Genomic DNA, 12,524 nt, shown 5'->3' with positions numbered 1-12,524 from the left:
GATTCCTATCTTAAGCCATACACAAGACTGAACTCTGAGTAGATTAGGCAATCTGAATATAAAATCAAAACTATACAAGTACTAGAAGAAAATGTGAGTGAATTCTTCTTTAATCTTGGTGTGAGAAAACCTTTGTAACTATGACTCAAAACCAAAAGGCAATAAAAGAATAGGTTGATAAATTTAACTACATAAAATTTTTAAATTTCCATGGCAAAAAAAAAAAACACACCTAAAATATCAAAAGACATACAATAAGCTGGGAAAAGATTTTTGCAATATATATGACAGACAAAGTTACTAACCTTAATGTATAATATATTCAATGTTTATAAACCTAATGATATAACTCTGCACCATACACTTTGCTTTTATCACTTAATAGTGTATGTGTTTTGGATTAATAACATAACCTAACATACACTACAAAGGGCTAATAACCTAATTATATTTCAATAGATCCAACATGTAATATATAATATGTTTCAACCCAGAAATCTCACTACAAAGAATCTACCACCTCCAACAATATGAAAGTACATATGCACAAGGTTATTTACTGCAGCATTGTTTATAATTTCAAATATTGGAAACAACCTAAATGTGCATTCATACAACAGTGGTTGAATAAATTATGGTGCATTCATACACATAATGGAGTTATACAACTCCATATAAAAAAGTAAGGAAATTTTCTATGAAATGATATGTGTGATCTCCATGATATATTAAGTAAAATAATCAAAGTGCACAACAATATCTGTAACATACCCTTCATGTAAGAAAGAAGATATTAAAAAATACACATGTCAAAATTAACCAGAATGTGGGGAAATCCCAAAATAAAATATGAAGTAACAAATGAACCTAACTAATCACTGAAGTTGTCAGAATTCTAAGATCGCCCGCAAGGCTCTCATCCCCTGGTGTACACACCCTGTGTAATGGCCTCCCCTTGAGTGTGGGTGGGACCTGTGAATAGGATGGGATGGCAGCCTGTGATTATGTTATATTATAGGAAAAAGGGGTTTGTTGATATAATTAAGGCCCCTAGTCATTGGCTTGAGTTAATCAAAGGAGGATTATCTTGGGCTGGCTTGACCAAAGCAGATGAGCCATTAAAAGGGCGAGTGGGTCCTTCTTGAAGAGACAGATTTGAAGCAGCAGAGACACTCTCCTGTTAGCCTTGAAGAAGCAAATTGCCACATTGTGGAGAAGGCCATATCTTAGGGCCTCAGTTCTCCAATCCCAGAGGACTGAATACTGACAGCAGCCAGTGAGCTTGGAAGGGGACCTGAGCCTCAGATGAGATTGGGGCCCACCTGACACCTGGGTCATCTGGCTCACCCAGCCAGATGAGACCCACAGCAGCAGACCAGCTACCCCAGGCCCAGACTCCTGACCCACAGACACTGTGAGATGATAAATGGGTGTTGTTTTCAGCAGCTAAACTGGTGGTAATTTGTAACGCAGCAGTAGAAAAAGAATACAATTTCAAATGAATAACACTGAAGGGGATGGGGAAGAAAAAAACTAACCTAAGTAACTCTAGAGAACAATATTTTTCCAGGAGAGGGTCAGGATAAAAATGGTAAGAACTACATAAAAATGCTTCCCTCTAGTAATCTGTTTCTCATATAGTTACAGGTTAAATTTGCTCTTCCTTCACGTGTATAGGGCTGAAAATAAGTGGATATATTGTGGGTAATGAGTACCAGGATTCTCATTTTTGGAGAAAGAAGCTGCAAATAAGGAAAGGAGAAGATAAGAAAGAACCTTGTGAGGTTGGATTGGACTTGGAGATATGAATATGCGATTATATATATATATATATATATATATATATATATATATATGCATTCAGAGACATAGAAATAAATAGTCAATGTATGTGTGCCCATGGATTAGGATACATACATATATTTCTTTTTTTTTTTAAATTTTATTTATTTATTTATTTTTGGCTGTGTTGGGTCTTCGTTTCTGTGCGAGGGCTTTCTCTAGTTACGGCGAGCGGGGGCCACTCTTCATTGCAGTGCGCGGGCCTCTCACTATCGCGGCCTCTCTTGTTGTGGAGCACAAGCTCCAGACACGCAGGCTCAGTAGTTGTGGCTCATGGGCCTAGTTGCTCTGCGGCATGTGGGATCTTCCCAGACCAGGGCTCGAACCCATGTCCCCTGCATTGGCAGGCAGATTCTCAACCAGTGCGCCACTAGGGAAGCCCACATACATATATTTCTTAGCTCTGTCTGCTGAGAGGCCCGAGGAGCAATGACACACCAGTAGTAATGAGTATATTTAAAGCCCAGATCTTGGTTTCTAAATGCTCTTATCCTTCAGTAAAGGAAACCACGGCTCTTTGGGGGAAGAAGTTAATTCCAGGCCTCAGGCTGGAAAAATACAAGATGAGTCTGAAAAATAAGTGGGTGCTTTAAAAAAAATGGAGACATTTTCAAAAGGACACAAGAGCTGATTGGAAGGAACTCCTGATGACCAAAACTGGATTGAATTAAACAGTAAAATAATGACAGTATTGGATTATAAGCCATAGAATGAAATAAATATCCAGTATAAATCATTGAATATATACATATAATTGAACACATAAGTGAGGGAGAAAGGATATTATTTCTGCACAGAAGAATTCCAGTTTACATACATAGAAGAAATGAGAGAAATTTTAAAAATTATTAGGCAAACATCATAGTAACAATTCTTACAGGCAAGATACACTAATGGATAAATGGATGAAAGTTTGAAGAGAAACAGAACAGTTACAGAAATTACTCCAAGACACTTATGAATTACAAAAGGAAAAATAGTGGAGAAATCTATCGGTTAGTTAGCAACTCAACTAAATGATAAAGTTTAAAATCACTAGTAATAAGATAGATCAACCTCATGATAGAATGCATAAAGAAGGCCACATCACTTCTGTGATATTCTTGCCAAACAATGCATAACCTCGATCTAATCTAATCATGACAAAACAATCTGACAAACCCAAATTAACAGATATGAAAGTACTGAATAACTGCCTGCAAAATAACTGACCAAGACTAATCACAGTATCAGGGTCATAGAAGACAAAGAATGCAGAACTGCCGCAGATTGGAAAATCTTAAGGAGAGACCATTAAATGCAATGTGGAACCCTGAATTCGATCCTGGAACAGAAAAAGAACATTAGGAGGAAAACTGGCGAAGTTTGAATGAGGTTTACAGTATAGTTAATAGTATTGTATCAATGTTAATTTCCTGGTTTTGAAAATTGCACTATGGATATATAAGTTGTTAACATTAGGGAAAATGAAGTGATGTATGTACCTGAACTCTATTATTTTTTAACAGCTTTCTTGCGGTAGAAGTGACGTACACATATTTAGTATAAATTTTAATAAGCTTGACACGTATTCGCCCATCAAAGCATCACCACAAGACAGTGAACACCTATCCAACACCTCTGAAACTTTCCTAATGCCCTTTGTGCTCTCTCGTTCCTGACTTACAGCCTGGGCCCCCCAGCCCACCTATCCCTGGCTTTCTGTCACCATAGATCAGCTTGCATTATCTAACGTTCTGTGTACATGAAAAAAATGTGCTCTTCTGTGTCTGAGTTCTTTCATGCAGCATCATTCTTTCTGAGATCCATCCATGTCATTTGTAGTTCATTCCTTCATACTGCTGGATAGTATTCCATTGTATGCTTATACCACAGTTTGTTTATTCATTTGTCAGTTGATGGATATTTGGGTTGTTTTTAGCTTTTGGCTATTACAAAGAAAGCTGCTGTGAGCATATAAATACCTAGTGGTAGTAGGCATATGTTTACTTTTAAAGAAACCGCCGAAATGTTTTCCAAAGTAGTTGGACCATGTTGCATTCTCATCAGCAGTGTGAGAGGTCCAGTTCCTCCACATCCTCACCACACTTGGATTGTCTTTTAAAATTTAGTCATTGCAATAACATGTGCAATGCTATCTTTTTTTAAATTTATTTATTTATTTATTTACGGCTGCGTTGGGTCTTCGTTGCTGTGCGTGTAGGCTTTCTCTAGTTGCGGTGAGCGGGGGCTACTCTTCGTTGCGGTGTGCGGGCTTCTCGTTGCAGTGGCCTCTCCCGTTGCGGAGCACGGGCTCTAGGCACACGGGCTTCAGTAGTTGTGGCACACAGGCTCAGTAGTTGTGGCTCACGGGCTCTAGAGTGCAAGCTCAGTAGTTGTGGTGCACAGGCTTAGTTGCTCTGCGGCATGTGGGATCCTCCCAGACCAGGGCTCAAACGTGTCCCCTGCATTGGCCGGCAGACTCTTAACCCCTGCGCCACCAGGGAAGCCCTGTAATGCTATCTGGTGGTTTTCATTTGTATTTCCCTAATGGCTAATAATGTTTTATCTTCATGAGAATTTTTTCATATGCTTACTTACCATCTGCATAGCTCCTTTGGTAAAGTATCAATTCAAATCTTTTGACCATTTTTATTAAGTTGTTTGTTTCTCATTACTGAGATTTGATGGTTCTTTACATATTTTTGATACAAGTTCTTTATCAGATAGATGCTTTGTAAATATTTTCTCCCAGTCTCCGGCTTCTTTTCATTCTCTTAGTAGTAGCTTCTTTTCATTCTCTTCTTTTGAAGAGCAAAAGTTTTTTATTTTTTGAAAAAGTCTAATTTGTTCTTTTATGGATCATGCATTTGGCATTATGTCTAAGAACTCTGTTCTTAATCCAAGATCTCAAAGATTTTTTTCCCTATGGTTCCTTCTAGAACTTTTATAGATTTAGGATTTATATTTAGGTCTGTGATCCATTTTGAGTTAATTTTTGTATATAATCTAATATAGTATGTATCAAAGTTCATTTTTTTGGTATATGAATATCCAATTATTCCAGCACTATTTGTTGAAAGACTAAGCATCCTCCACCGATTTGCCTTTACACCTTTGTAAAAAATCAATACTGGGCTTTCCTGGTGGCGCAGTGGTTGAGAGTCTGCCTGCCGATGCAGGGGACGCGGGTTCGTGCCCTGGTCCAGGAGGATCCCACATGCCGCGGAGCGGCTGGGCCCGTGAGCCATGGCCACTGAGCCTGCGCGTCCGGAGCCTGTGCTCCGCAGCGGGAGAGGCCACAGCAGTGAGAGGCCCGCGTACCACACACACACACACACAAAATCAATACTAATTTATATTAGAGCCTAAAAAGTCAAGGATTCATGTTGTACTGAACTAATTCATGCATAGTGTACAACATTAAAAGGATAATATAAAAATGCATAACTGCATAATAGAAGAGACATCATATAGAATATTTATTGGACCACAGTATAATTATGCTAGAAATCAGAAAGGTAACTAGAAAATCTCCAACTGTGTGGTCCAGGAGAGACTGAAGTTGGAAGTGGAGGGCAGAGAAGGTGTGTTAAACCGTCTTCCCCAGGGCTGCTGTGATGCTCATGCTGACTGTGCAGTCACAGCCCCAAAGGCACGATTCACCCAGACTCTGAAGTGAGTGGTACCCTGTGGGATGTGCAACCCAGGGACCCTTACCTGTTTACCAACCAGTATGATCATATATATGAATGGTAAACACATAAACATATATACAGGCATATCCATGGATAGATATGCTTTATATGAATTTTTTAAATGAAAATGGAGAGGTAGGGTAGAAAAAAGGATGGGAAGAAGGAGTGGGAAGGAGAGAGAGAAAGCAAAAATATCTGGAATCAATATATACCAAATGTTCACAGTGGTTACCTATGGGCTGTAGACTTATGGGTAATTCTTTTCTTCCTCATCTCATTCATATTTTCTAAATGTTCATCGTACGATACATTTTTAAGCAAAAGGGAACATATGCTGTGTTGGCCTCTTCTTGTGGGGTCTTCCCTGTAGCCCCGTCCTGATGCCAGTGCTGGTCTGCTGATGTGGCAAGTTCCTTCTGGCCTCCTGAGAGCTTACACAGCAGAGAGAAACACTGGAACTTGCCAGCCAGAGAGAAACACTTAGCACGTTGTGTACAGATTGCCTCCATTTGCCCTCTCCTGAGAACTGCTGGAGGAGCTGTCCTGAAAGCCAAGGGAACCAAACCCAAGTCAGAATATGAATTATTTGCAGTGTCACTCGGATTTGATGGGCTGGACCATATCCCACGATCATGAGCACAGATAATTCTCTTTATAAATAACTTACTTGCCCGGAACAGACGATACAGTAAATGCATTTATAATGAAGCAGACAAAAAGGATATTTAACTTCTCCCAAAGTTTTGTGTGCCCTTTTTTGTGTGTGATTACAAAATGCATTGCATTAAAAACTTAGAATGTACAAAAGAGCATTAAATTAGTATAAAATCACTCTATTCTCAAACTCCTAAGTAAATTATTGTAAAAATTTTGGCAAGTTTCTTTCCATGAATCTTTTTTTCCTTTCACATCACTGGGGTCACACCATGTACAGTGCCTCTGGCTGCATACCTTGTGGGTGTGTATTAAAATATACATAACATAAAACTTACCATCGTACCCATTTTTAAGTGCACAGCTATTGTGGCATTAAGTACATTCACATTGTTGTGCAACTATCACCACCATCCATCTCCAGAACTTTTTTCAGCATCTCAAATTGAAACTCTTTTTTTTTTAAGATTTAATTTTATTTATTTTTGGCTGCATTGGGTCTTTGTTGCTGCATGCCGGCTTTCTCTAGTTGCGGCGAGCGGGGGCTACTCTTCGTTGTGAGTGGGCTTCTCATTGTGGTGGCTTCTCTTGTTGTGGAGCACGAGGTCTAGGCACGTGGGCTTCAGTAGTTGCAGCACATGGGCTCAGTAGTTGTGGCTCACGGGCTCTAGAGTGCAGCCTCAGTAGTTGTGGCGCACAGGCTTAGTTGCTCCGTGGCATGTGGGATCTTCCCGGACCAGGGCTCGAACCCGTGTCCCCTGCATTGGCAGGCAGATTCTTATCCACCGCACCACCAGGGAAGTCCCTCAAATTGAAATTCCGTAGCCATTGAACGATAACTTCCCATCTTCCCCCTTCCTGAGCCCGCCCCTCACCACCCCTGGCAACCACCATTCTACTTTCTGTCTCTATGAATTTCACTACTGTAGGAACCTCACATAAGTGGAATCACACAGTATTTGTCTTTTAGTGCCTGGTCTATTTCACTTAACACTAAGTCCTCAAGGCTCATCCATGATGTAGCATGTGTCAGAATTTCCTTCCTTTTTAAGACTAATACTCCCCTGTATGTGTACACCACATTTTGTTTATGCATTCATCTGTCTAGTGACACTTGAGTTGTGTCCACCTTTTGACTATTGAAAATAATACTGCCGTGAACATGGGTATACAAATATCTGTTAGAGTTCCTGCTTTCAATTCTTTTTAATATAGAACCAGGAGTAGAATTGCTGTATCATATGGTAATTCCATTTTTGGTTTTTTGAGGACTCATGTACAGTTTTGAATCCTCTCTGCTTCTAATTCACTTAACTTTTGAGCATGAGGTGTTTTTTTTTTTTTTTTAATTTTTGGCTACGTTGGGTCCTCATTGCTGTGCATGGGCTTTTTCCCTGGTTGTGGTGAGCGGGGGCTACTCTTTGTTACAGTGTGCAGGCTTCTCATTGCAGTAGCTTCTCTTGTTGCAGAGCATGGACTCTAGGCGCACAGGCTTCAGTAGTTGCAGCACACAGGCTCAGTAGTTGTGGCTCGCGGGCTCTAGAGCACAGGCTCAGTAGTTGTGGCGCACGGGCTTAGTTGCTCTGCGGCATGTGGGATCTTCCTGGGCCAGGGCTCGAACCCATGTCCCCTGCATTAGCAGGCAGATTCTTAACCACTATGCCACCAGGGAAGCCCCCATGAGTATCTTTTTAACAATGTTTTTGTAGCTCTTCATAATTTCAAACTTCCAAAAATTTTTGCGAAAATAATACAACAAACTCCAATATATCCTTCAATAAGATTCACCAACTGTTCTCATTTTGCCACATTTTCTTTATCATTCTCTCTTTTTGTGTATGTATGTGTGTGTGTGTATAGAAAGTTCCAGATATGATGCTTCTTTACCCTGAAATGATTTAGTGTGGATTCCCTAAGAACAAGCACATTCACTTTCATAACCACAACACAATTATCAGAAATTAATCAGAAAATTAAACATTGGTACAATGCCATTATGTAATCCAAAATCCATATTCTAAGTTTGCTAATTGCTCCCAATCTGAGGACATGTATGAAATTTAATTGTCGAGTCCTGTGGTGGGCAGTTCTAAAGATGCCCCCACCCCAACGTTCCCATCCCCTGGTAAGTCAATCAAGTGTTAATCGGGTACTGTGGGAAGGGACTTTGCAGATGCAATTAAGGTGACCTTAAAATAGGGAACTTATCCTGGACTATCCAGGTGGGTCAAAGTAATCACATGAGCCCTTAAAAGCAGAAGAATAAGGCAGAAGGGGAAGTCAGAGAGGTCTGAAGCGTGGGCAAACTTGGCCCGCCATTGCTGGAGGGGCCACAGGAATGCAGGCAGCCTTGAAGAGCAAAGATGAGCCTCTGGCTGAGAGCCAGCAAGAGACTGGGTTCCTCAGTCCCATGACCACAAGGGACAGCCTGAATGAGCCTGGAAACGGATTCTTCCCAGAGCCTCTACAGAAGAGCCCGGCCCATGGACACCTGATTTTGGCCTGTGAGACCCAAAACGGAGGAACCAGCCAAGCCCACCAACTTCAAAACTCCGAGGTACTAAATTTGTGTTGTGTTAGGTCCCTAAGTTTGTGATAACTTGTTACAGCAGCAAAAAAAAAAAAAAAACTAATACACGTCCCCTCAGTCTCCTTGAATCTGGAGCAGTTCCTGAGACTTTGTCTTGACCCCTGACACTTTATGGAAAATACAAGCCATTTATTTGTAGAAGGTCTCTGAATTTGGGTTTTTCTGATATACATATATATATATATATATATATATATATATATATATATATATATATATATATATATATATATACACATACATATATTTGGCCATGTGCATGGTCACCCGACCAGGGACTGAACTCGGGTCACAGCAGTGAAAGTTCTGAATTCTAACCGCTAGACCACCAGGGAAATCCCTGATATTTTACTAATAGATTCAGGTTCTACATCTTGGCAATTGACTCCACAGAAGTGGTGCTGTGTCCTTCTCAGTGGCCCACATCAGTGGGCATGTGGTGTTGTTTTTGTCCCAATAACAGTAATGTTAACCTTGATCACTTGGGTAAAGTGATATCTGCCAGGCTTCTCCTCTGTAAAACTACTATTTCCCCTTTGTAAATAATAAATACTCTGCCGGAAGATAACTAGAGACAATACAAATATCCTGCTCCCCATTAAACTTTTGCCCACTAATTTTAGCATCCACTGATGACCCTTGCCTGGAACAGTTATTATTATGATAGGTGCATTCTCTGTTCATATTAATTCTAGCTCTATATTAGCTTAAAATTTTTGTTTGATAGCCCAGTTCCCCATGTAAAGCAATACTACAAGTATTTCCCCTAATTAGTAAATGTTAATTGACATTTTAAGCATCTATTTTGTTTTATTGTTTCACCATAAGGTTACATCATGGTTTACTAAACTAAGTCATTTAGCTTGTTTCTACTTTTTCACAATTTTAAATAATGACACAACAAATGTCCTTGTAAATACATCTTAGCTCATATTTGTGAGTATGTCCTTTGGATAAATTAGTAAGATTGGAATTAATGAGTCAACAGGTACATATTTCTAAAGTCTTGGATCTATTTTATCAAATTACCCTCTAAAACACCAATTTCCATTTCTATCATGAGTATATGAGATGACTCATGTCTGCCAACACAGCATTATCATTATTCTTTAATAGTTGCTGATATGCTGGTCCAGAAAAATAGTATCTTACCATTTTAATTTTCATTTCTTTGTTTGCTAAATGTTTGGTAAAAGAATGATTGAGGATTAGTAAGATTGAATATATATTCCAGATTTTAAAATTCATTTTTATTTCTTTTTCACTGAAATAGCTTACTTTTCTATTTATGTATTTGGCTTTTCCTTGTTGATATTGTTGTATGTTTCCTTTCTGTTTGATCCACTGCTCCTGAGAGCAAGGACTGTGAATGTCTTATTCGTGCTACATTTCAGCACTTAGAATAGTGCCTGACACTTTAGGAGGTGGTAGATAAATACATGTTGGATGAAAACATGTATTCTTAGTGGAAAACTCAGTCAGCTAATTCTGAAATGTTTGCCTTTCTTCTTTTTTTTTTTTTTTGCGGTACGCGGGCTTCTCACTGTTGTGGTCCCTCCTGCTGCGGAGCACAGACTCCAGACGCCCAGGCTCAGCGGCCATGGCTCACGGGCCCAGCCGCTCTGTGGCATGTGGGATCCTCCCGGACCGGGACATGAACCCGTGTCCCCTGCATCAGCAGGCGGACCCCCAACCACTGCGCCACCAGGGAAGCCCCTGAAATGTTTGCCTTTTGAAATTACATCCCGACTAATAAATAACAACATATTCAGTAGCTTTGCTTTATGTTTTATCAATTTACTTGTCACACCTGACTTCTTTCCAAAAGTATCTAAGGAGACTATAATAAGGCTCTATTTATACTGTTCTTCTGCAAACTTGTCAGAGTAAAGAGCTTGAGTTGTTTAAATTTATTACCTTTGGGCAATTTGCACAAACTCTTCACTAGCTTGAGCCAATTCCTCTGCCATCTTCTCCAAAGAGGCAAATACTTCATTGTCCATGTCTTTCCTCTCCATTGAGATGATCAGATGGCAAAGCTGAACAGTCATTGGTGAGATGATTCTCTCAATGGCCTTGTTCTGTATCATGGAGCCGATGTCATCCAAGAGGAAAGACTCCATCTGTGGACAGAAGTATGACATGGCTGAGATGAAAAGAGGAAGGCTCAGACTTGCCCTTCTAGTTAAGACATAATAGATTACAACAGGTCAAAGTGCCTGCTATAACATTAAGAAAAGTCAGATAAATTATAAAAATTATATTCCAAATACATCAGAGAGCTGTGGCAGCAAGGATTATGAGACAGATTAAAATTCCAGGAATGAGAGAATCTTTCAGAGATTGGTTAGTGTAGATGACTATTTTCTTAAGGGAATTTGTTATTCTGGGCACAGGCTGAGGAACAGGGCCTGGACAATTCAGAAGCCCAGTGCTGGGGGAAACAAATAAAAAGAAAACTTTTATAATAAAAAAAACCTCACACTGAGAAACATTACATAGTCCAACTGCTGAAAATTAAACACAAAGAGAAAAAATTTGTGAGCATCCAGAGAAAAAGGCACTCTATCTCTAAAGGAACAGTATTAAATTTGACAGGTGACTTCTCTATAGAAACAAAGAAATACAGAAGATAATGGAATGGCATCTCTAAAGTGATAAAAGAAAATCATTGCTAACCTAGAATTGTATTTTAAATATGCTTTTAAAAAAATGAGGGCCTCCCTGGTGGCGCAGTGGTTGAGAGTCCGCCTGCCGATGCAGGGGATACGGGTTCGTGCCCCGGTCTGGGAGGATCCCATATGCCGCGGAGCGGCTGGGCCCGTGAGCCATGGCCGCTGGGCCTGCGCATCCGGAGCCTGTGCTCCGCAACGGGAGAGGCCACAACAGTGAGAGGCCCGCATACCGCAAAAAGAAAAAAAAAAAAAAAAAAAAAAATGAATGTGCTGGGGTGATAGAACAGTCCTAACTCTCGATTGTTGTGATTATGTAAATGTGTACATTTGTCAAAAGTTGCAGAATTGTACACTAAAAGAGGGTAAATTTTACTGTATGTAAACTGTGCTTTCTTTTTATGAAAAAAATAAGGAAACAAAGGCATCTTCAGACAAACGAAAACCAAGGGGATTTGTTGCCAGCAGGAACTGCACTGAAAGAAAAAAAAGGAGTTTATCAGGCAGGAGGAAGATGATCCAAAGAGGGAAACAAATGCAGAAGAAAAAGAACAGCAGAAGGGTAACATACGATATTGCTTATACAAAACAATAATAGTATATAATGGTATATTTTGTAGAGTTTAAAATATATGTAGATCTAAAATGCATGACATGAGGTGGATGGACCTAGAGACTGTCATGCAGAGTGAAGTAAGTCAGAAAGAGAAAAACAAATACCGTATGCTAACACATATACATGGAATCTAAAAAAAAATGGTTCTGAAGAACCTAGGGGCAGGACAGGAATAAAGATGCAGACGTAGAGAATGGACTTGACGACACAGGGAGGGGGAAGCTGGGACGAAGTGAGAGAGTGGCATGGACCTATATACACTACCAAGTGTAAAATAGATAGCTAGTGGGAAGCAGCTGCATAGCACAGGGAGATCAACTCGGTGCTTTGTGTTCACCTAGAGGGGTGGGATAGGGAGGGTGGGAGGGAGGGAGACGCAAGAAGGAGGAGATATGGGGATATATGTATATGTATAGCTGATTCACTTTGTTATAAAGCAGAAACTAACACACCATAGGCCCGTGAGCCATGGC

General features: G+C 40.0%; 1 protein-coding gene across 1 annotated transcript in view; it reads right to left on the bottom strand.

Moving 5' to 3' along the window:
* LOC308628051 (uncharacterized protein) overlaps nucleotides 1-12,524 on the bottom strand; it is a gene marked incomplete at both ends in the record, with an annotated part of 53,879 nt that overhangs the window by 21,772 nt on the left and 19,583 nt on the right. The window contains one exon of the mRNA XM_081254597.1: nucleotides 10,681-10,886. Within this exon, the coding sequence (XP_081110723.1) occupies nucleotides 10,681-10,886 (206 nt within the window). The remainder of the gene's footprint in view (nucleotides 1-10,680; nucleotides 10,887-12,524) is intronic.

This window comes from Mesoplodon bidens (assembly GCF_964165515.1).
Source record: "Mesoplodon bidens genome assembly, chromosome: 14".
Lineage (NCBI taxonomy): Eukaryota > Metazoa > Chordata > Mammalia > Artiodactyla > Ziphiidae > Mesoplodon > Mesoplodon bidens.
The sequence above is the reverse complement of the archived record's forward strand: the minus strand, read 5'-3'. Positions and strand labels throughout refer to the sequence as shown.